General features: G+C 47.9%; 1 protein-coding gene across 1 annotated transcript in view; it reads right to left on the bottom strand.

Annotated features, from left to right (window-relative positions):
* Positions 1-10,903: 10,903 nt before the first annotated feature.
* The window catches only part of LOC139322292 (E3 SUMO-protein ligase PIAS3-like), a 26,286-nt gene continuing 13,997 nt past the window's right edge, over positions 10,904-23,192 (bottom strand). Inside the window, 7 exon segments of the mRNA XM_070951345.1 lie at positions 10,904-11,068; positions 13,524-13,597; positions 16,583-16,688; positions 18,033-18,074; positions 18,076-18,168; positions 21,432-21,522; positions 22,949-22,999. Coding sequence (XP_070807446.1) covers positions 10,904-11,068; positions 13,524-13,597; positions 16,583-16,688; positions 18,033-18,074; positions 18,076-18,168; positions 21,432-21,522; positions 22,949-22,999 — 622 coding nt within the window.

Here is a 23,192-nt window from a genome sequence, read left to right as displayed (position 1 = left end):
GATCAAACTCACAGCCTCCCGATTGGGAGGCGAGTGCACCACTCAACATTTGCTGTTTATGCCAGGGCAAAATACCCGTCGCTAACAATAGTAACAAAAAGATCCATTTTATATCGTCTTTTGCCCTTCACACACTTGCAATGCACGAGTCCTGTTCTGCTCCAGCTACGGATCCCAAAGAACGCAGGACACACAAAGTCCGTTCAAACCTTAGTTTACTAAATAAACCAATCTTTTACAACAACGGCTGTTAATTAACTGCATTAACAGCCGCCAAGAATTCAAAGAATAATAACTGAAAGCTTACTATGGTTGGCAGAATGCCCAGAAGCAATTTGCAGGAAGCTGATAAGATAGGCAAGGCAAGACAAGACACGAAGGTATGTGAACAAAGTTGTTCCCTGCAAATTGCTTCAGTCGGCGTTCCTCCTTAAATAGGCTAAGGGAGTGGCCAATTAGCCCCAAGCCTTACTCTCGAGGAGACCTCCTCCTGAGGAGCCACTCCTGCCTTTTGGCCGCTCTGTGCGCCCGGGCATCGAGAAGAGGCTCCTCCTCTTCGTCCTCTTCACTTAAGGGAGCTTCTGAAGGCCCTGGCTGAACCCCGCCTCTGGCACCACATCTTCTCCAGGCTCCTCATTGTCTGACTCGAGTGCCAGCTACACAGGCTGCTGGCGCAGCACCACACCAGCCTCCTCGTGGTCGGAATCAGCTACTAGCTGCACAGGCTGCTGACGGGCCACAAGAAGTCCTTAGGCTGAAGGAGGGGAAACTACAGGGAGTATTTACCTCTCTGTAATTGTTAAGAGTGCAGTATTGCAGGCTAACTCTGCCCACAGTCAGGAATTCAATCCTGACCGGCTCAAGGTCGACTCGTCCTTCCGTCCTTCCGAGGTTGGTAAAACGGGGACCCACATTGTTGGTGGAGCAAGAGGCTGACTCTGTAAACCGCTTAGAGAGAGCTATAAAGCACTGTGAAGCGGTATATAAGTCTAAGTGGTATTGGTATCTTCCTTCCTTCCTTCCTTCCTTCCTTCCTTCCTTCCTTCCTTCCTTCCTTCCTTCCTTCCTGTTAGAATGCAGTATTGCAGGCTGACTCTGCCCACAGTCAGGAGTTCAATCCTGACCGGCTCAAGATTGACTCAGCCGTCCGTCCTTCTGAGGTTGGTAAAACAGGGACCCAGATTGTTGGGGTGGGGGTGGGGGGCAAGAGGCTGACTCTGTAAACCGCTTAGAGAGGGCTATAAAGCACTGTGAAGTGATATATAAATCTAAGGGATATCGCTGTTTGCTTTTCTATTCTTGTTTGAGCAACAGCTGTTCTGAACTCTGAACCTTGCAAAGTCTGAAAGAACTTGGAAGACCTCGGAAAGTAAGCTTGTTGGGTTATCAAAGGAATAATTTAATAATTTAACTGCTTTGATAAATTGCTTTTAAATGTTTTTTAGATAAATTGGATGTCTTAATTTGTTTTTTGAGCCTAAATTATTTAATCTGTTTTTAATAGTTTTTTAACTTTTGTATGTCTTTGTGTTTTATTTTGGCTGTTCACTGCCCTGAGTCCTTCGGGAGTAGGGCGGTATACAAATATGATAAAATAAAATAAATAAATAAATAAACCGAGCAAGCTTACCGACTCGGGATTGAAAGATTGAATGGAAAAAATTGGGAGATGGAAAAGAGGAGAGGAAACATACCGGATTTTCACTCTGAAGGAAGGAGAACAAATCCAGACCTAGAGAAAAGGAAAACCTTAATGGTAAAATGAATGTACTAAGACTAGGAGGGAAGGAAAATATTTAAAATTTTCAAATTCAGGATTTTTCAAATTCAGGAAGTGGCGGGCGGGTGAAGACATTGGATATCATAGCAAAGTGCCAACAATACCGTCCAGTTTCCGTCCTCTGGGTGGGATGGCAAGCCTCCCCCCACCCCACCCCTTGGGAAGGGCCAATCGGCTTTCTCTGGCTGCCTGGGTCAGAGTTCATCCTCTTCCCCTCTACTCTTAGCTCCAGAGTCTGTGTGTTGTGACCTAGGCATTCCCAAGAGCAGGAAGCGGACTCCTTGTCCCGACAAAAATCCCTTTTTATTAAGTTACTGTGAATTCCTCTCATTCACATCCACAGCAAAGTCTTTCAAGGAAGAATTTACAGTCACAGACCTCATCTGGCTTGGAGAGCTGCCAGGCAGATATCTTCAAAACTTGGCAAGGAGTCTCTGAGAGTCACAAACCAATTAAGCGGACTAATTGTCTCCTGCAAACTCCACTCCCCTTTCGCTCCTCTTTTATTCCCTCTGGGAGGGGCCATTCATCGTCCACCTGTGGCTTTACTCCTGAGTCGACCCTTGTTCTTTAGCTGTTCCCTTCGTCTGGCAACTCTGCATGAGCGCTCTCTCTCTCTCTCTCTCTCTCTCTCTTTCGCAACCTTTTCACAAGCCCATGGGGGAGGCCAGATTCACTTTAACAACCGTGCGACTCACTTAGCAACTGCAGTGATTTCCTTAGCGACTGTGTCAAGAAAAGTCGTCAATTGGGGCAAAGCTCCCTTAACCAATGTCTCACTTAGCAACATAAATCTGGGACTCAATTGTGGTCGTAAGCCGAGGACTACCTCTTGGAAAAACAACGAGCCAGGAAGAATCTTACTTTCTAACTAACTTGAGATGGATGTCACTGGGGTTCTTCAGAGGGGGCTAACAGTGGTGGGATTCAATGCTGTGGCCCGCCAGTGGAGCTGGCAGCAGAGCCGGACAGTGAGCAGGTTGGGGAGGAACGTGGGCCAGTCCTAGAGTCTGGGGAGGGCTCTGATGAGGGCTCTGCGTCAGAGGCAGAGAGGAGGCCAGGCCGAATGCCAGTCATCAGCTGCCTTCAGCCCATTCCCAGTGTGTGCATGCGCAGAGTTGCCAGACGAAGAATACAGGTAAGAAGGCAGGGTCGATTCGGGAGGAAAGCCACACCTTGGAGGTGATTGGCCCCTCCCATAGGATACAAAAGAGGAGCGAACGGGGAGGGGGCTTTTGCAGGAAACAATTCATTCGTTCCGTGACTCTGAGAGACTCTGTGCCAAGTTGTGCCTTGTACTAGCGTTTCGAAACTAGTTACTTGGCAGCTTGCCAAGCGAGATAAGGTCTGTGTTGATAAGTATTCCTTTGGAAAACTGTTTGGACAGGCCTTGCTGACTGCGAATGAAAGGGATTCAGAGTCGTGTAAATAAAAAAAGGTTTTGCCGGGATCAAGATTCTGCTTCCTTTAGGCTTCCTAGGCTTTTTAAGGGAGCCTAGATCAGTTCATTCAACCAGGGTTAACAACCGGTTTGCTTCGTGCACGCTTCACGTGCACCAAATGGGCAGTCTACGCGTGCGCAGTACATTTGAAAACAGCACCTTCTACTGCTGCTCCACTGAATAAAACAGCTGAGGCATGGAAATCCGCGCCGATCAGCTGGGCTTCAAACAACAGAAATAAAGGTAAGTATAGCCGGTTCGCTCTCAGCTGATTGTCGGAGCTACCGGTACGGCCAAACCGGTCCGAACCGGCAGAATCCCACCCCTGGCTAATGTCCACAGGACAGAGGTGTGGCATCTGGCCTTGCTGACCACACAAGGGCCTTGGGCCCCTTTGAGGGATGTTTTTACACGAAAAGCTGAAACCCGTCAAAGACCAAGAAGTCACAATACCGCTAAGACAGGTGAGCCTTAACCTCGGTTCTTTTTCGTCTCCGGTTCTCCCCAGTTAGGGAAGAGAGCCCAAGCTCGGGGCCCACCTGAGTTCCGCTTACCTTGGATGTCCGAAGGGACCGAATAAGAAGGGTGGTAGTCGGACAGCGGGAGGCTGGAGAGGTAATCGCTGCCCACCGCAGCCATTGGAGGACTCCGCAGCACCGAGGAAGGCTGGTGGTCTGTGTTTAAAACCCTGAAAGGAACGGAAAGGTTAGTGGAGTCGGAAGGGCGTTTGGGTTCTGGGGGAGAAAGGGATCATTTGCAGCAGCCTTGGGGGAGGGGGAGGTCGATTCTATTTCTTTGGGGTGGGGAGGATTGAGGGTCAGAAACCTGTGGGAGGAGGAGCTGGGTGGAGAGTTTCTTTCTTTCTTTCTTTCTTTTTCATTGTTTTCATTGACTTTTGGAATTTGGGCAGTTTTCAGCAATTGTTGTCAGATAATGGAATTATGAGCTAGATAAAGTGCCTCTCAAACCACCACCCTCCCAGACAGGGCCTGAGTCTTCCAAAGAATATTACATTCCAAAGAAAGAAAGAGAAGCTTAAAAAAAAAAAAAGGAAGCCCCTCTAGTACAAAGCTCACTGCCAAAGTAATTACTGCAGGTTCGAATCTCGCCAAGGCTCAAGGTTGACTCAGCCTTCCATCCTTTCTAAGGTAGGTTAAATGAGGACCCAGTTTGTGGGGGCAATAAGATGACTTTGTATAAATATACAAAAGGATGAAGGCTATTGCTTAACGCACTGTAAGCCGCCCTGAGTCTCCGGAGAAGGGCGGCATATAAATCAAATAAAAATAAATAAAATAAATAAAAATAAATGACCCACAGCGCTTACTGTTGCCAGCCTGGCCCATGGGGAGACAGCCAGGGAGGTGACAAAGGCCCTGGCCTGCCCCTCGGATCCCGATGCTCCCCCCACAAAAAAAAGTGTGTGTGGAGGGGGAAAGAGGGTCTATTCCCCAAAATAGCGTTTCTCAACCTTAGCACCTGTCAGATAGGTAGACTTCAACTCCCAGAATCCCCCCCCCAGCCAACGTGGCTTGCCGCCAGTAGTTGTGGGTGCTCCTATCACTGGAGGCTTTCAAGGAGAGGTTGGACAGCCCTTGGTCCCAGATGAAGTAAGGACTCTTGCCTTGGGTTGGACTTGGAAGAGCCTTGGTGGCGCAGCGGACTAAAGTGCTGTTAAAGGAGCACTTAGCTGCCAGCTGCCTGCAATTACTGCGAGTTCAAATCTCACCAGGCTCAAGGTTGACTCAGCCTTCCATCCTTCCGAGGTAGGTAAAATGAGGACCCGGATTGTGGGGGCAATAAGCTGACTTTGTATAAAAAACAAAAAGAACACCGCTTGGGGGGGCCGAAAGCCCTACTAAGCAGGTATATACGAAAGGATGAAGGCTATTGCTTAACGCATTGTAAGCCGCCCTGAGTCTCCGGAGAAGGGCGGCATATAAATTGAATAAATAAATAAGACCTCCGAGATCCCTTGCAGCCAGGGGTGGGATTGAAAAACCTAACAACCAGTTCGCTGCCCAGTTGCTGGGGGTGGGGGGGGGGGAGCAGGAGGGGCATAGGGGCATGGCTTACTCGGCCTCCTGCACCATTGGTGGTGGTGGGGGGGCATTTTCACCCTCCTGAGGCTCCGGAGGATTTCTTTGAGCCTCCAGGAGGGCGAAAACAGCCTCTCCCGGGCACCGGAGGCCGGAAACGGGCCCATTTCTGGACTTCCGGTAGGCCCATTTTTAGTTTATTTTATTTTAGTTTATTTGATTTGTATACCGCCCTACTCCCGAAGGACTCAGGGCGGTGAACAGCCAAACAATAAAATACATAGATACAAAAAAATTTAAAAACCAAATAAAATCAAATTAAATCATTTTGGCCCAGACAGATTAAAACACCCCAATAATTTAAATTTTCACCCTCCCAGAACAGCCACGCGGTCTATGCGGTTACCTCGCATCCAAAACAGGCCGCGTGGAGACTCCTGGGAGGGGTGGGGTGATCCAGTCCTTGTAACTACCGGTTCGGCAAACCAGATTAAAATTAACATCCGGTTCGCCAAAACTGGTCTGAACCGGCTGAATCCCATGCAGCATGCATATGTCCCAAGAGCTTTCCCATCACGAAGTCTGGCTAAAAGGAATCCGCCAAGCCAGGAGGAGGGAAAGGCCCTCCGAGCCCCCCCCTACCCTTTTGGTCCGGCGGATGGCGGGATGGCAGCAATGGCGACAGGACAGACTTTCTTGGCAGGGGGTTCCTCTTCGTCTGAAGAGCTGTCCAAAGTCAGGTCGATCACCTCCACCTTCTTCTTGTTTTCGGGCAGCTGCTTTCCATCCGAACTTACTGTGTACAGGGAGGCTGTGACACAACGACGACAAGTGCTCAGAAACTTAACTTCATGTGATGACCCGGGGCACGGCACAGAGGTCGCATAGGCAGCTGGCAGTTCAAACCGACCCTTTATTGCTCCAAATTTCCCCAAATGCGTTTCTGGTAAGTCCCAGAGCAAAGTGATGACAAACCCCCCCCCCCACACACACCTCAAGCAGCCTCTGGCTGCAAATAGTCCAATGCTGTGAGCACCACGGCTGCAAAGCAAGAAATCCAGAAAGAACGCAAGGAACCCAGGAATTCAGCGCTTGTTCCCGACAAATTCCCCTCCCCACAGCGTCTCCTTAAGTCTCAGTCCCCAGGTGTGCCTTGTGAAGAGGAGCGGGGCGCTCTCCTCTCGAGTAGTCGGGTCAGTCTGCGCTGTTCTCGCCTTCTCTCTACTCTCCATGTTTGAGGATCAGGAGGGGGTGGTCCTTGCTCATCGCCTGAGCCCTGTCTCTCATGTTCACTGCTTAGTCCCTCTTGGTCATTCTGCCCCACTTCCTCCCTGCCTACAAGCTGTCCCAATCCTGAAAGGCCCTGAAAACTGACTGCCTGAAAAAGAGGAGGTGCTTCCAACAATTAACACCACAGTTGTGCAGAGGTACCCAACGGGAGCAAACTGTTACAGACAAGCTTCCAGATTTGGGACTTCTTGCACCAAAGACCTCTCTCTGCTCCTGGCACCACAGCCCGTCCAGCCCAGTCCAAAGCCAGGGCCCTCCTTTCATGCCCAAGGGCCACGGCCAAGCGCTTCAAAGCCCAGCCTTTGGCCTTACCTTCCAGTCCATTGTAAGAAGACGTCTGGCAAACCTCCTGGTTCTCCTTCTTGGGCTTCATGGGGCACCAGGAACCGTCTTCCATAAACTGGATCTCATCGCAGTCCGTAACGGAGTTCAGGATCTCCATGAACAGCCTGGGGAAGGAGAGGCAGGGACAGTCTGAGGAAAATTTTTGTGCTAGTCTGATGAAGAGAAGGACCAGGGGTGACACGATAGCAGTCCTCCAATATCTCAGGGGCTGCCCCAAAGAAGAGGGAGTCAAGCTATTCTCCAGGACAAGAAGCAACGGGTGGAAACTAACCAAGGAGAGAAGCAACTTAGAACTAAGGAGAAATTTCCTGACAGTGAGAACAATTAAGCAGTGGATTAATTAACTGTTTGCCTCCAGAAGTTGTGAATTCACCAACACTGAAAGTTTTTAAGATGTTGGATAATCATTGGTCTTGTTCTGTCCCCGTCTCACACACACACACAAACAGACAGACAGCCGGGGGTTGAATAAACTGGCAGACAACCAATTCTTCCTATAAGATGCTTGGCAGCAACCCAGTAGCTGCTTGCCAAGAACTTTTACTCAATAAACAAAATACCCACAGTCAAGAATTGTCCAGTTCGTAAAATAAATCCAAGGCCGATAATGTTGTTTCCAAAAATGCAATGTGACTCGATAGTAGTTAGTTTTGTCCGTCACAGAGTCTGAATGGCCACCTCACCCCCTTTTATACCCTGTGGGGTGTGGTCCAGTGACTCAGCCCAATCTCTGGCACGCCTTTTCTTCTGTTGCATGCGCTTATCTCTGCGACGCTGCCAGGGATCCAGCCAAGACTCATTACCCTCATCACTGTCCACCTGTGCCTGCGTGGACGTGCTTGGCCCTGGCCCTATCTCTTGCCCTTCGGCGGACACCGAAGGCATTGCCAGAGAGGAGGGTCCTGGAGAGGGAGGCCTTGCCAACTCCTCTCCTTCACTCTCGGAGTCCTCTCCTGTGTCAGCGTTCCAAATTAGGCTCTCTTCCAGCGCTGACATGAACGAAATGAAGCAGAGAGCAGAAGCATTGATTTATTGCTGAGATGAACTTTTACCTAGTTTTCTGCATGCAACAGATAGTGTATCCTGGGTGATGAGGGAGAGGGCCACATTCCTGTGAAAAGAGTGTGCTGGGACGTAGAGATGGATCTGCATGATGGCCAATGGGACATTGGGGTTGGAGAGCGGAAGAGGAGGGGGTTGGAAGGAGGGGCCAGTTTGGCTGCAACTTGAATCAGGAATGTCGGATTCTGCTATTCTTAAAATAAAAGTGATTCATTAGAGACTTTGCGCTTGAGAATGAAGTTTATTTAAGATAGCACCGAAACCTGACATCCTGCTGATGACATAGGCTCAGGTAACGGAGCCACAACAGGTCTGAAGTGGTTTATAGGGTTTCCTGCCTAAGCAGGGGATTGGACTAGAAGACCTCCAAGGTCCCTTCCAACTCTGGTATCTCTAAATGACAAGTTGATGGACAGCTGGGAGGAACCCAGCTGTGAAACTTCCCAGAGACCCTCCCTGAGCAGCTTTCCCATTGGATTTCCAGACACCAGCAGGGCAGCGTCCCCCAAGGGAGCTTGAAGGACCCTCGTCGCCTTGCAAGGTGTGACCCGTATCATCCTTCCCCGACTCTTTCGAGCCCACCTCTGAAAAACCCTTCAAGCTGCTGGGGTTTGGCTCCACGGAGTTACGTGTGTAGGCAAACCATGGTTTAAGGCAGGAGGGTTAAACTCAATTTCATTGAGGGCCGCATCAGGGTTGTGTTTGACCTCAGGGGGGCCGGGGTGGGCATGGCCAGCATGATGTCACTTGTGTCGGGGTCGCCTGTGGTGGGCCAAGCACTCTGCAAGCAAAAACGGGCTCCCGAGCTAAGTTTCTGGCTGCGACGGCCTCCTGCAACCCTCTGCCAGTGAAAACGGAGCTCAGGAGAGCCGCGCGTGGCTCTTGCAAGCTCCATTTTCGCTGGCAGAGGCACCGCAGGCCGGTCCTTCACTGTTTCCAGGGCAGCCCCACGGGCCAGATCTAAGTACCCCACAGGCCGCATCTGGCCCCCGGGCCTTGAGTTTCTCACCCCTGGTTTAAGGCTTCATGGTACGCATGAACCCAACCAAAGGTGTGATATGATGCCAAGTGCAGGTATTTTATATGTTTATGTATTACATTGCAAAAGTGCGCCTAGTCAAGGCGATGGTTTTCCCAGTTGCAATGGATGGCTGGGAAAGTTGGATCCTAAGGAAGGCTGAGAAGGCCAAAGGATGGAGGCCTTTGAACTCTGGTGCTGGAGAAGACTCCTGCGAGTCCCTTGGACTGCAAGGCCATCCAACTGGTCAGTCCTAGAGGAGATCAACCCTGACTGCTCTCTAGAAGGCCAGATCCTGAAGAGGAAACTCAAATGCTTTGGCCACCTAAGGAGATGGAAGGAAGGACTCCCTGGAGAAGAGCCTAATGCTGGGAATGATGGAGGGCAAAAGAAGAAGAAGGGGATGGCAGAGAAGGAGGTGGCTGGATGGAGTCACTGAAGCAGTCGGCGTGAGCTTAAATGGACTCCGGAGGATGGTAGAGGACAGGAAGGCCTGGAGGAACGTGGTCCATGGGGTCTCGAAGTCTCGGACACGACTTCGCAACTAACAACAACTAACAAATTACACTGCAATAGCTTCATCTCATTCATCGTTTTGATGACACCCAGCCTCTCAACCTTGGCAACTTGGAAGATGCGTGGGCTTCCATTCCCGGAGTTGGAAACTGCACTGGTGGCAAGACGCATCCTAAACCCGCCAGTGAAAATGGATCTGGTAAGGATGGACGAAGGGAGCAGAGCTCTGTTCCCATTTTTAACTGGCAGACCCAAGGGTGTGTCTTGAAAATTGGGAGCAGCTAGGTCAGTGGTGAAATCCAAATTTGTTTACTACCAGTTCTGTGGGCGTGGCTTGGTGGGCGTGGTGTGGCTTAGTGGGTGTGGCTTGGTGGGCATGGCAGGGGAAGGATATCGCAAAATCTTCATTCCTACCCCACTTCTGGGGGAAGGATATTGCAAAATCACCATTCCCTCCTCACTCCTGGGGGAAGGATATTGCAAAATCCCCAGTACCTGTCAGAACCAGAATTTTTAAATGTTTAATTGGTTTGTGGTTTTTTAAATTTTGGGCCAAATTTATATAGATTTTAATTGTTTTTAATATTTGTATTTCATGTTTTTAATTCTGGCTGTGCACTGCCCTGAGTCCTCAGGGAGAAGGGCGGTATATAAATTGAAAAATAAAAATAAAATAAAATAAACCTGCTGAATTTCACCCCTGAGCTTTGTGATCTCCAGATGGCCTCTTTCCCCCCCCCAATGTTGTGACTCCGACCCCCGAGCCTGTCTTATCAGAGGGAGAAGACTCCAAAAGTGAAGGAGAGGAGTTGGCAAGGCCTCCCTCTCCAGGACCCTCCTCTCTGGCAATGCCTCAGGTGTCCTCCGAAAGCCAAGAGATAGGCCAGGGGCCAGCCACTTCGGAGCAGCCGCAGTTGGACAGCAATGGAGATGAGTCTTGGCTGGACCCCCGACAGCGTCGCAGAGATAAGCGCGCACAGCAGAGGAAGAGGCGTGCCAGAGATTAAGCTGAGTCACTGGACCACACCCCACAGGGGATAAAAGGGGGTGTGGTGGCCAGTCAAGCCTTGTGACGAACAAAACTGAAAGCTAGCAAGTCATTCTGCATTTCTGGAACTTTGTTATATGCTCTGCCTGGATTGATTTTTGGACTGGACTTGACTATTCTTTGGCTTTTGTAGACTTACTTTGATGTTTCGGACGGAGGAGAAAAACCTCCCTTTGTAAGTAAAAACTTTTGGCAAGCAGCCACTGGGTTGCTGCCAATTCTGTTATCAAAGGAAATTCTTGTCTGCTGGTTTATTTTAACTCTTGGTCGACTGCTGGTGTGCGTGTGTGAGATGGGGACAGAACACCCAAGGGCCTTCTGAAATGCAGCAACGAGGAGAGGGAGCCCAGGGCCTCCCCAGCATTACCCATCAATGATCAAGCCTTCGTAAGGAGCCTTCTTGTCGCAGACGGGGCACGTCCAGGTGGACTTCTTCTCGTTCATCTGCAGGTACAGGGCGGCGTCGAAGCACTGCAGGTGGGTGCAGGTAAAGGCACGACAGGGAACGATCAGCCGCATCTTTCCCAGCTGGACGGGGTGGGAGAAAGGGGTGGCAAGGGTCAGTTGCTTGGGAAGGACCGAGACCCCCGGCGTTCCCCTCCCAACACAGCATCCTCACCCACACCCGATTCCAACGTTCTGCATGCACCTCGCCGTCCCTCAAGAACTGGGAACACCCCCCCACCCCCAGACATTCCAATTCAAAATCAAATCAGGTTTATTACAATCAGAGACCAGAACAAATAAAAACACTCCGTGAATATCCAGTTAAAAATTCTAGAACGGGGGTGTCAAACTCGCGGGCCGGATGCGTCCTGCGCTGGCCATGTCCACCTCCGGTTTAGCGAAGGGCGGGGGGCAGGGGATGTTTCCATTCCCCACCATCCAGTCAGAGCTAAAGAAGCTTCTGGGATGAGAAGCGAAACGTCTTCAAAAAGAAAAAAAAACCAGAAAGTCCAGTGGCCTCTTGGGAAAAAAAACCAAGCACCTTTGGGACAACTGTGTCCTGGATGACGGAGCATTTCAACAGAGAGATAAAATCTATATTAAAATCCAGTCTGCCAGTTACACTCCGTGATGGCAAACCTATGGAGCCATACCTTCGGGCATGTGAGCCGTTGCCCTAGCTCAACTCCAGTGGGCATTGCGTGCGCCGGCCAGCTGGTTTTTGGCTGGCCCCGCCCACGCCTCCCCTCCCAGGAGTCTCCATGTGGCCCGTTTTGGATGCCAGGTAAGTACAGGGCTCGCGTGGAGGCTCTGGGAGGACGTTTTCGGCCTCCGGGGGAGATGGGGGAGGCTGTTTTTGCCCTCCCCAGCCTCTAGGAAAGCTGCTGGAACTTGGGGAGGGCGAAAAGCGGGCCTTCCGGGCCCACCGGAAGTTGGGAAACGGGACTGTCAACTTGGAAAGGGGAACATAAATCTACGTAGGATCAGTCCTAACTGCATCCGAGTATTGCCGGAATGTTGCTCCTAATAAATGTATATATTTCCTTTGAAGTTTGGATCATGGCTCATGAATTAATTAGGGCATCTTTCGGAAACTTGACAGGGACATTTCCTGCCTCCGGAGGGGTGGGGGAGGCCGCTTTTGACCTCTGGAGGCTTCAAATAGGCCTGCTAGACTCAAAACGGGGCACGGGGGGAGCATGCATGAGGGGGGTGCAGGGGGGCATTGAATTATGGGTGTGGGCACGCGCGTACGCGACCCCCCCCCCGCTTTTGTCACGCGATAGCAAAAAGGTTAGCCATCACTGGCCTAACTATACGGTAAAAGAACAATCCATAAAACTGTGAGGCTCGTAGTCATTAAAATAGTAAAATGGAAAGGAACAGCAATGGAAAAGAGTTTGCCACATTTGTCGTATAAAATGGGGGATTAGCCACGTGTTTCCGACATCCCAGTTATAAATCACACAATTTATTTAATTTAATTTAATTTTATTTATTGATGTAATTTATATGCCGCCCTTCTCCTGTAGGACTCAGGGCGGCTTACCAAACAAAACAAAGAATTACCTAAACAGATTAAAATCAATTTAAAATTAAATTAAAATCAATTAAAAATTATTGAAAATTGTTTGAAGTCATTCAGCCCCTTTGGTGGAAAAGCCACGTCTTCAATTTGCGGCAGAAGGAGAGGAGGTCCGGGACTATCCTGAGGCCAGTGGGCAGCCCATTCCAGAGGGTTTATGACTACTGGCAGCATCCTGCAGTCACGTGACTGCATTTAGACAAGTGTTGCTAAAACCCGGTTCAGAGAGTCCTCGGCTTACGACAGTTCGCTTAGTGACCATTCGAAGTTACAACGGCAGGGAAAAAAGAAGCGACTTGGGATCGCGGCAGCATCCCCGTAGTCCCGTGATTTACATCCAGACGCTTGGCAACTGACTCGTATTTACGACAGTGGCAGAGCCCCGGGGGTCACGCAATCCCCTTTTTGCGACCTTACGACAAGCAAAGTCAATGGGGGGAGGGGGGAACCAGATTCACTGAACAACCGCGTGACTAATTTAACAACGGCGGTGGTTCACTTAAGAAACGTGGCCAGAAAAGTCGCAAAATGGGGTAAAAAAAATATATCACTTTAACAAACGTCTCGCTTAGCGACATAACTTTTGGGCTCCATTGTGGTCGTAAGCCGAGGACTGCCTGGGTTTACTTCCAGCAATTTGCAAAGCAGTGCCCACAAAAAGCCATCGGTTTGCTTAAGGACTCTGCGGAGTTTGCTTAACGACGGGAGTGGCTGTTTTTATGACCGCTGCGTTCTTTTAACCACCACCACACAAAAAAGGTTGTAAAATCATGTGAGGTCGAGTTTTAAATAGAGGATTACCTTTGTCTAAGGTTTCAGGGGTGGAAAACTATCCATCTGTAAATACAGATGGATAGTTTTACGGGGTTTCTCTTGGTATTAAGCAGATCAGATTTCTTTTCCCCCCAACTATTAAAAAGACTAATAGGGAGCATTGTTAGCAAACATTACCGGACACATGAGCGACACTCGCAAACTGGTGGTGGCAATTTCACTGTCAGGATCGGCTGTCAGCTTTTCTTTGACTGCAGGGGAGGAAAACAAAAAAGCTTTTTAAAACCCTAAGTACATATAATACACAGAAGAGGGTTGATTTACCGTATGGAGTAACATATATGGATTTACGGCATGTATTCACATTTCACCTAGATTTTAAAAAAACACACAATAATATAGGAATGTTAAAAGGAGGGATGATAGATAGGATAGATAGATAGATAGATAGATAGATAGATAGATAGATAGATAGATAATCGCCTCGCCTAAATCTTCTCCCTTTTAAGTGTAAATTTTAAATTTTTAATGTATTTTAAAATTATGGGTATTTTAAATTAGGGGTATTAATTCAGCCAAATTTATTTAATTCATTTTATTTTATTTTAAATTTTGTATATTTATGTGTTTTATTTCATGGCTGTACACCGCCCTGAGTCCTTCGGGAGTAGGGCGGTATAGAAATTCAATAAATAAATAAATAAATAAATAAATAAATAAATAAATAAATAAATAAATAAATAAATAAATAAATAAATAAATAAATAAATAAATAAATAAATAATAAATTTATTTACTTACTTACTTACTTACTTACTTACTTACTTACTTACTTACTTACTAGTCGCATTTCTATGCCGCCCAACTCCCTAGAGACTCTGGGCGGCTTACAGAAAAAAAAAAGATATAGAGATAAAGATAGATAAAATAGATTAGATTAGATTAGATAGATAGAGGATCTATATATAGAAGAGATAGATAAAATAGATTAGATAGATAAAATAGATAGATAAGATAGATATAGAGATAAAGATAGATAAAATATAGATAGATATAGATATAGAGATATAGATATAGAGAGAGGAGAGATAGATAAAATAGATTAGATAGATAAAATAGATTAGATAAATTAGATATAGATTAGATAAGATATAGATTAGATAGATAGATAAGACAGATATGATAAATAAAATGGATAGATATATAGATAAATAAAATAGATTAGATAGGTAAGATAGATAAGATATATATATATATATAGAGAGAGAGAGAGAGGAAGAGATAGTAGTCTTTGACTTACGACAATTGAGCCCCAAATTTCTGTTGCTAAGCGAGACATTGGTTAAGGGAGTTTTGCCCCATGTTGTGACCTTTCTAGCCACATGTTAATAACATGGTTGTTAAGTGAATCTGGCTCCCCCATTGATTTTGCTTGTCAAAAGGCCACAAACGGTCACATGATGTTGGGACATAGCAATGGTCGTAAATATGAACCAGTTGCCAAGCATCTGAGTAGTGATCACATGACCATGGGGCTGCTGAAACGGTCGTTAAGTGTGAAAAACAGCCTTAAGTCACTTTTTTCAGGGCCGTTGTAACTTTGAACAGTCACTAAACAAACTGTTGTTAAGTCGAGGATTACCTGAACTCTTTGGTTTGGCCCAGGGGCTATAAAAATAACATTTGTTTCCATCCAATGTGGCTCCCATTCTCCGCCATGAGTTATTTCTCATGTTTTAAAAGAGTTTCCTCGGTAAAAGTATGCCTAGCTTCAGAATTCTAGCATTCAACACACACTAATTTAACAAGGTTTTGAATTCCCACTGCTTGTAAATGCACACGAAAGAAATAAGGAACGAAAGGCCCAACCGGAGTAAAACGAAGGATTGTTCTGTTCCATGTTGGGAAAGTACAAACTGCCACACCCATTCCTGCAATGGTACAAATCATACAGAAATACAGAATACCAGAGGTGGAAGGGACCTTGGAGGTCTTCTAGTCCAACCCCCTGCTCAGGGAAGGGACCCTATACCATTTCAGACAGGTGGCTGGCCAGTCTTTTCTTAAAAATTTCCACAACTGGGAGCAGCCACAACTTCTGGTGGCAAGTTGTTCCACTGGTTAATTGTCCTCACTGTCAGGAAATTTCTCCTTAGTTCTAAATTGCTTCTCTCCTTGATTAGTTTCCACCCATTGCTTCTTGTCCTGCCCTCGGGTGCTTTGGAGAATAGCTTGACTCCCTCTTCTTTGGGGCAGCCCCTGAGATATGGGAACACTGCTATCATGTCTCCCCTGGTCCTTCTTTTCATCAAACTAGACATACCCAGTTCCTGCAACCGTTCTTCGTATGTTTTAGCCTCCAGTCCCCTAATCCTCTTGGTTGCTCTTCTCTGCACTCTTTCCAGAGTAGAATATAATTATTAGAATTAGAATTAGAATTAGAGTTAGCATGTAGGGTAGGGTAGGGTAGGGTAGGGTAGGGTAGGGTAGGATAGGATAGGATAGGATAGGATAGGATAGGATAGGATAGGATAGGATAGGATAGGATAGGATACAAAAGTATGAAGGCTATTGCTTAACGCATTGTAAGCCGCCCTGAGTCTCCGGAAAAGGGCGGCATATAAATCGAACCAATAAATAAATAGGATAGGATAGGATAGGATAGGATAGGATAGGATAGGATAGGATAGGACGGGAAGGGACCTTAGAGGGACCTTAGAGGTCTTCTAGTCCAACCCACTCAAGCTGGAGACCCACTGATTCTATCCCTCTGTTAATGCAGCCTAGGATTGTGTGGGCTTTTTTGGCAGCTGCTGCACATGGCTGGCTCATACTTAAGCGACTGTCCACTAGGACTCCCAAGGTCCCTCTCACAATTACTACTACATAGGATACCACCTACGCCAGGAGTCTGCAAACTTGGCCACTTGTGGACTTCAACTCCCAGAATTCCTCAAGCCAACATGGCTGCTTGAGGAATTCTGGGAATTGAAGTCCCCAGGTCTTCGATTTTGAAGACACCCGACCTATGCTCTATCTGGGCATTTTGGTTTTCCTTGCCTACATGTAGAACCTTACTTTTTTTTTTTTTTCCACCACTGAATTTCATTTTGTTAGATGGTGCCCTGAGTTCGGGTCTGTCATTTTCAAGACAATCCCAGGCAAGTTGTGAGGGCAGCTGCTTGCCAGACCCTGGGGGCTGCTGGGAGAGACGTCAAAAGAACCGGGGGACTCACTCAGGGCTCGGGAGTGGTCGGGGTTCCGGATGCCCTTGGCCCTCAGCTTCTGCAGCAATGTTACCGAAGTCAGCTGCTTCACCAGGTAAACGGAGAGGGAGTAATTCTAGAGAGAGAGAGAGAGAGAGCAAAAGCAGGATTACCGTATTTTTCGGAGCATAAGAAGCACCGGACTATAAGACGCACCTACCTTTTTTTGGTGAGGAAAAGAAGAAAAAGGAATCTCCCTCTGCCTCTGAGCAATTTTGCCTCCTTGCAGCAAACAGCAAACAGCCTGCTTTACTTTCATTTTCGTTTTCAGCATAGCTTGATTAGCACAAGGAGAGGAAAAAAAAAAATCTGCTCCCAGCAATTTACCTCCTTGCAGCCAGCAGCAAAGGCCCGGGCAAAACAGCTGAGAGCAAAACAGCTGAGAGTCGGGAGGCCGATCCAATCAACTTGTGCTAATTAGGCTGTGCTGAAGCTGAAAGGAGCTGTTTCTTCTTGCTGCTTGCTTGCAAGGAGGTAAACTGCTGGGAGGCAGAGGCCAAAGCGTGGGGGCCCTACATTCGGTGTATAAGATGCACCTAAATTTTCACCCCCTTTTTAGGGGGAAAAAAGGTGCGTCTTATACTCCGAAAAATATGCTAGGTCATGGAGAGGAAGAGATATATTGAAGGAGATGGGCTCTGACTTACATTTATAAATACGTTTTATGTCAGCGTGTCAGTGGAAGGGTTACCCCTTGTCAGAAGCTTCCTGGGTGAAGAGCACAAACATTCAAGCTGACCGCCTTATAGCTAAATTCCATGCAGATCATCCGGACAAGCTGGGAGGGGGTGAGACACACCCTCGGACAGGGTAAGGTACTAAACTTGTTGTTTGTCTCACGCAGGCCTCACTGGGAGAGTGAAGGGAGAGGGGCCGGATGTCAGCGTCTCAGCGCTGACATAGAAAAGGGAGGATGAAGCCTGAACTTTTGCCTGCTAAATCCCTTTGAAGATTCGGTCTCCTTGGAGATGAGGAAGGGGGAAACATTCCTGTGAACTGACGGGGAAAGGAATCAGGAGAGTGACTTGGAAGATAGCCAATGAGAAGCAGAGAACTGGGGATCGGAAAGGGAGGGATTGGGGGGCAAAGGTCAGTATTGACCGCGAAGAGCCAGGATCCGGTTGCTGTGCTCGAATAAAGAGAAAATTTCCTTAAAGACTGGCAGTTTGGAAGTTCATTTATTTTGAGAGAGCATCGAAGCCTGACATTTTATTTGCTTAAGCAGGAGGCTTCGTTCTGATTCTCATGTGTTGGCTAGTTTCTTTACTCATTTAAAGCAGAATTTTAGAATGGAATAACCGAGTTGGGAGGTGCCTTGGAGGTCTTCTTGCAAGGAAACCCTATACCAGGGATGGCTAACCTTTTCGGCACAATTATGTCGCTGCCTCCATCGGCAATACCGCTTCGGAGCCCCTCTTACCCTGCCAAATTCAGATGACCAGTTGACCACAATGGTGTTGGGGGACCGTGGCCGAAAGGCGCACCAAAGGCGTGATGTTGATCGGTCGACTCGGACGCTTGGGTTCCGCGCCGTTTTTGGTGGGAGGGAGGTAACCCTGCATCGGCAGAAGAAAAACAGCAGCCGTCAGGACTACAGTCGGCCACGCTCACCATCATCACAAGACACAGGCAGGCAGGATACGGTTTGCTTCAGTATGGGTTGTTTGATAAATCAACATGGGATGGGTTCAAGCCTACGTTAAGCCATAAACCAGGGTAGATAAAAATCGATTGTTTTTAAAAAAAAATTAAAATTCTTCCTTCTCCCTTCACCTTCTTCCTTCACCTTCTTTCTTCTTCCTTCTCTTCCTTTCCCTTTCTCCTTTCTTCCTTCTCCCTTCTCCTCCTTCCTTTTCCTTCTCCCTTCTTCCTTCTCCCTTCTTCCTTCCCCTTCTTTCTTCTTCCTTCCCCTTCCTTCTTCTTCCTTCTCCTTCTTCCTTCCCCTTCTTCAACTTCTTCCTTCTCCTCCTTTCTCCTTCTCCTTTCTTCCTTCTCCCTTCTCCTCCTTCCTTTTCCTTCTCCCTTCTTCCTTCCCCTTCCTTCTTCTTCCTTCTCCTTCTTCCTTCCCCTTCTTCAACTTCTTCCTTCTCCTCCTTTCCCCTTCTCCTTTCTTCCTTCTCCCTTCTCCTCCTTCCTTCCCCTTCTTTCTTCTTCCTTCCCCTTCCTTCTTCTTCCTTCTCCTTCTTCCTTCCCCTTCTTCAACTTCTTCCTTCTCCTCCTTTCTCCTTCTCCTTTCTTCCTTCTCCCTTCTCCTCCTTCCTTTTCCTTCTCCCTTCCCCTTCCTTCTTCTTCCTTCTCCTTCTCCTTCTTCCTTCCCCTTCTTCAACTTCTTCCTTCTCCTCCTTTCCCCTTCTCCTTTCTTCCTTCTCCCTTCTCCTCCTTCCTTCCCCTTCTTTCTTCTTCCTTCCCCTTCCTTCTTCTTCCTTCTCCTTCTTCCTTCCCCTTCTTCAACTTCTTCCTTCTCCTCCTTTCTCCTTCTCCTTTCTTCCTTCTCCCTTCTCCTCCTTCCTTTTCCTTCTCCCTTCCCCTTCCTTCTTCTTCCTTCTCCTTCTCCTTCTTCCTTCCCCTTCTTCAACTTCTTCCTTCTCCTCCTTTCCCCTTCTCCTTTCTTCCTTCTCCCTTCTCCTCCTTCCTTTTCCTTCTCCCTTCTTCCTTCTCCCTTCTTCCTTCTCCCTTCTCCTCCTTTCTCCTTCTCCTTTCTTCCTTCTCCCTTCTCCTTCCTTTTCCTTCTCCCTTCTCCTTCTTTCTTCTTCCTTCTCCTTCTCCTTCTTCCTTCCCCTTCTCCTTCTTCCTTCTCCTCCTTTCTTCCTTCTCCCTTCTCCTCCTTCCTTTTCCTTCTCCCTTCTTCCTTCCCCTTCTTTCTTCTTCCTTCTCCTTCCTTCTTCTTCCTTTTCCTTCTCCCTTCTTCCTTCCCCTTCCTTCTTCTTCCTTCTCCTTCTTCCTTCCCCTTCTTCAACTTCTTCCTTCTCCTCCTTTCTCCTTCTCCTCCTCCCTTCTTCCTTCCCCTTCTTTCTTCTTCCTTCCCCTTCTTTCTTCTTCCTTCCCCTTCTTCAACTTCTTCCTTCTCCTCCTTTCCCCTTCTCCTTTCTTCCTTCTCCCTTCTCCTCCTTCCTTTTCCTTCTCCCTTCTTCCTTCTCCCTTCTCCTCCTTTCTCCTTCTCCTTTCTTCCTTCTCCCTTCTCCTCCTTCCTTTTCCTTCTCCCTTCTCCCTTCCCCTTCTTTCTTCTTCCTTCTCCTTCTCCTTCTTCCTTCCCCTTCTTCAACTTCTTCCTTCTCCTCCTTTCTCCTTCTCCTTTCTTCCTTCTCCCTTCTCCTCCTTCCTTTTCCTTCCCCCTTCTTCCTTCCCCTTCTTTCTTCTTCCTTCTCCTTCCTTCTTCTTCCTTTTCCTTCTCCCTTCCCCTTCTTCAACTTCTTCCTTCTCCTCCTTTCCCCTTCTCCTTTCTTCCTTCTCCCTTCTTCCTTCCCCTTCTTTCTTCTTCCTTCCCCTTCTTCAACTTCTTCCTTCTCCTCCTTTCCCCTTCTCCTTTCTTCCTTCTCCCTTCTCCTCCTTCCTTTTCCTTCTCCCTTCTTCCTTCTCCCTTCTTCCTTCCCCTTCTTTCTTCTTCCTTCTCCTTTCTCCTTCTCCTTTCTTCCTTCTCCCTTCTCCTCCTTCCTTTTCCTTCTCCCTTCTCCCTTCCCCTTCTTTCTTCTTCCTTCTCCTTCTTCCTTCCCCTTCTTCAACTTCTTCCTTCTCCTCCTTTCTCCTTCTCCTTTCTTCCTTCTCCCTTCTCCTCCCTTTTCCTTCTCCCTTCTTCCTTCCCCTTCTTTCTTCTTCCTTCTCCTTCCTTCTTCTTCCTTTTCCTTCTCCCTTCTTCCTTCCCCTTCTTCAACTTCTTCCTTCTCCTCCTTTCCCCTTCTCCTTTCTTCCTTCTCCCTTCTCCTCCTTCCTTTTCCTTCTCCCTTCTCCCTTCTTCCTTCCCCTTCTTTCTTCTTCCTTCCCCTTCTTCAACTTCTTCCTTCTCCTCCTTTCCCCTTCTCCTTTCTTCCTTCTCCCTTCTCCTCCCTTTTCCTTCTCCCTTCTTCCTTCCCCTTCTTTCTTCTTCCTTCTCCTTCCTTCTTCTTCCTTTTCCTTCTCCCTTCTTCCTTCCCCTTCTTCAACTTCTTCCTTCTCCTCCTTTCCCCTTCTCCTTTCTTCCTTCTCCCTTCTCCTCCTTCCTTTTCCTTCTCCCTTCTCCCTTCTTCCTTCCCCTTCTTTCTTCTTCCTTCCCCTTCTTCCTTCCCCTTCTTCAACTTCTTCCTTCTCCTCCTTTCCCCTTCTCCTTTCTTCCTTCTCCCTTCTCCTCCTTCCTTTTCCTTCTCCCTTCTTCCTTCTCCCTTCTCCCTTCCCCTTCTTTCTTCTTCCTTCCCCTTCTTTCTTCTTCCTTCCCCTTCTTTCTTCTTCCTTCTCCTCCTTTCTCCTTCTCCTTTCTTCCTTCTCCCTTCTCCTCCTTCCTTTTCCTTCTCCCTTCTTCCTTCCCCTTTTTTCTTCTTCCTTCCCCTTCCTTCTTCTTCCTTCTCCTTCCCCTTCTTCCTTCTCCTCCTCCTCCAGCAAGCTCAGAGAGCACCCAGGACCGCTGAGAGGTGAGAGAGGACCCAACCCCATGGCTACCTGGACAATCTCTCTTCCCCACCACAACCGAGAGAGAGAGGGCCCACCAAGGAAGGCTGCCCATTCCCAGCCATCTTGAGGGCAGGTTGAATTCCAAACAGGGAGCCACCGAGTTGGGGGCTGCCTCAATCATCCAATTGTTTTACTTTCAAGCGTGGGGAAACAAGAGAGGGGAGAGCGGAGGTCTACTCACGGGCAAAGGGCAAAGCTTCCCATTGATTTTCACGAACAAATTGGGAGGGAAGTAATCCTCTTGCGGACAGCTGGTTTCACATAAACAAAACCTGGCAAAGAGATAAAGACAAAGCCAGAAGAGTGAAGGGGAAGGAAATGGAACTGAAGAATCCCAGATTCTATAGCTGAAATCCATGAAGGCAGCATTGACCAGTAACAGCACAATAAACCTAGCACAACATGTGAAAACGAGAGGTGGCATTCAGCTGGTTCGGACCAGTTCTCTCGAACCGGTAGCAGCCCTCCCAGCCACCCCGGCTCTATGCCAACCTATTGAGGCACATTTTTGAGTCCAGGCGCATGCACGGAAGGCAGATGCGTGTGGGACCCGAGCGTGTGCACGCTCTGCGAACTGGTAGTAACATAATGTGAAACCCACCGCTGGCGAAAACATACACTTGGCGAACAATATTAGGGACTAAAATCAGACAAATGTGGAAATAGCCAAATTGTCAATATGGAGCAAACGATAGAAATTGAACTAAGTTTTAAGCAAGAAGGGCTCCCTGAGAGATATCACAGAGCAAGAATTAGCCTGCAATACTAATTCTAACCACTGGGAGGGGAGGGAGGGAGGGAGGGAGGGAGGGAGGAAAGGAAGGAAATGAAAAGGAAGGAAATTGGAAGGATGGATGGATGGATGGAAGGAAGGAAGGAAAGGGAAGGAAAGGAAGGAAAGGAAGGAAGGAAAAAAGGAAGGAAGGAAATGAAAAGGAAGGAAATTGGATGGATGGATGGAAGGAAGGAAAGGAAAGGGAAGGGAAGGGAAGGGAAGGGAAGGGAAGGGAAGGGAAGGGAAGGGAAGGGAAGGAAGGAAGGAAGGAAGGAAGGAAATGAAAAGGAAGGAAATTGGAAGGATGGATGGATGGAAGGAAGGAAGGAAGAAGGAAGGAAAGGGAGGGAGAAAATGAAAAGGAAGGAAATTGGATGGATGGATGGATGGAGGAAAGGAAGGAAGGAAAGGAAGGAAGGAAAGGAGGGAGGAAATGAAAAAGAAGGAAATTGGATGGATGGATGGAAGAAAGGAGGGAAGGGAAGGAAGGAAGAAAGGAAAGGGAGGGAGGGAGGGAAGGAAGGAAGGAGGGAGGGAGGGAAATAGCAATAGCACTTACAGACCGCTTCACAGTGTTTTACAGCCCTCTCTAAGCGGTTTACAGAGTCAGCATATTACTCCCCCAACAATCTGGCTCCTCATTTTACCCACCTCGGAAGGACAGAAGGCTGAGTCAGCCTTGAGACTGGTGAGATTCCAACTGCCAAATTGCAGGTAGCAGAAATAGCCTGCAGTACCGCACTCTAACCACTGAACTGCCGTGACTCATAGCATCCTGCCTTGGGCGGGTGGGGTTGGACTAGAAAACCTCCAAGGTCCCTTGGTGACAGACGAGTCAAGATCTCTCCTGCCCACTTATAGCCGCAGCAAATATTTTGCTGCTTTTTTTCAAACCTTCTTTTAAATTAAAATTCTTTTCTTACCTCAATTGCACCTGTACGGTATAATCACATTTGGCACCAGGTAAGATATCTCTGGAAGGGGGGGGGGGGAGAGAGAAGAAAAAGAAGCTTAAATTTGATCCGGAAAATAACAAAAGCAAATTTTGGAATCCCGTGCGTATCTATACATAACAATTATTAGACCTCTCGCCCCATTGGATGAACTTCTGTGACGTCACAGAACGCCGGCGACATTCTGACAATCGGTAGGTAGGATCGGAGCTCA

The sequence above is a fragment of the Pituophis catenifer genome, unplaced genomic scaffold, assembly GCF_029215685.1.
Source record: "Pituophis catenifer annectens isolate HBS135680 unplaced genomic scaffold, rPitCat1.0.hap2 SCAF_10, whole genome shotgun sequence".
Classification (NCBI taxonomy): Eukaryota; Metazoa; Chordata; class Lepidosauria; order Squamata; family Colubridae; genus Pituophis; species Pituophis catenifer.
The sequence above is the reverse complement of the archived record's forward strand: the minus strand, read 5'-3'. Positions and strand labels throughout refer to the sequence as shown.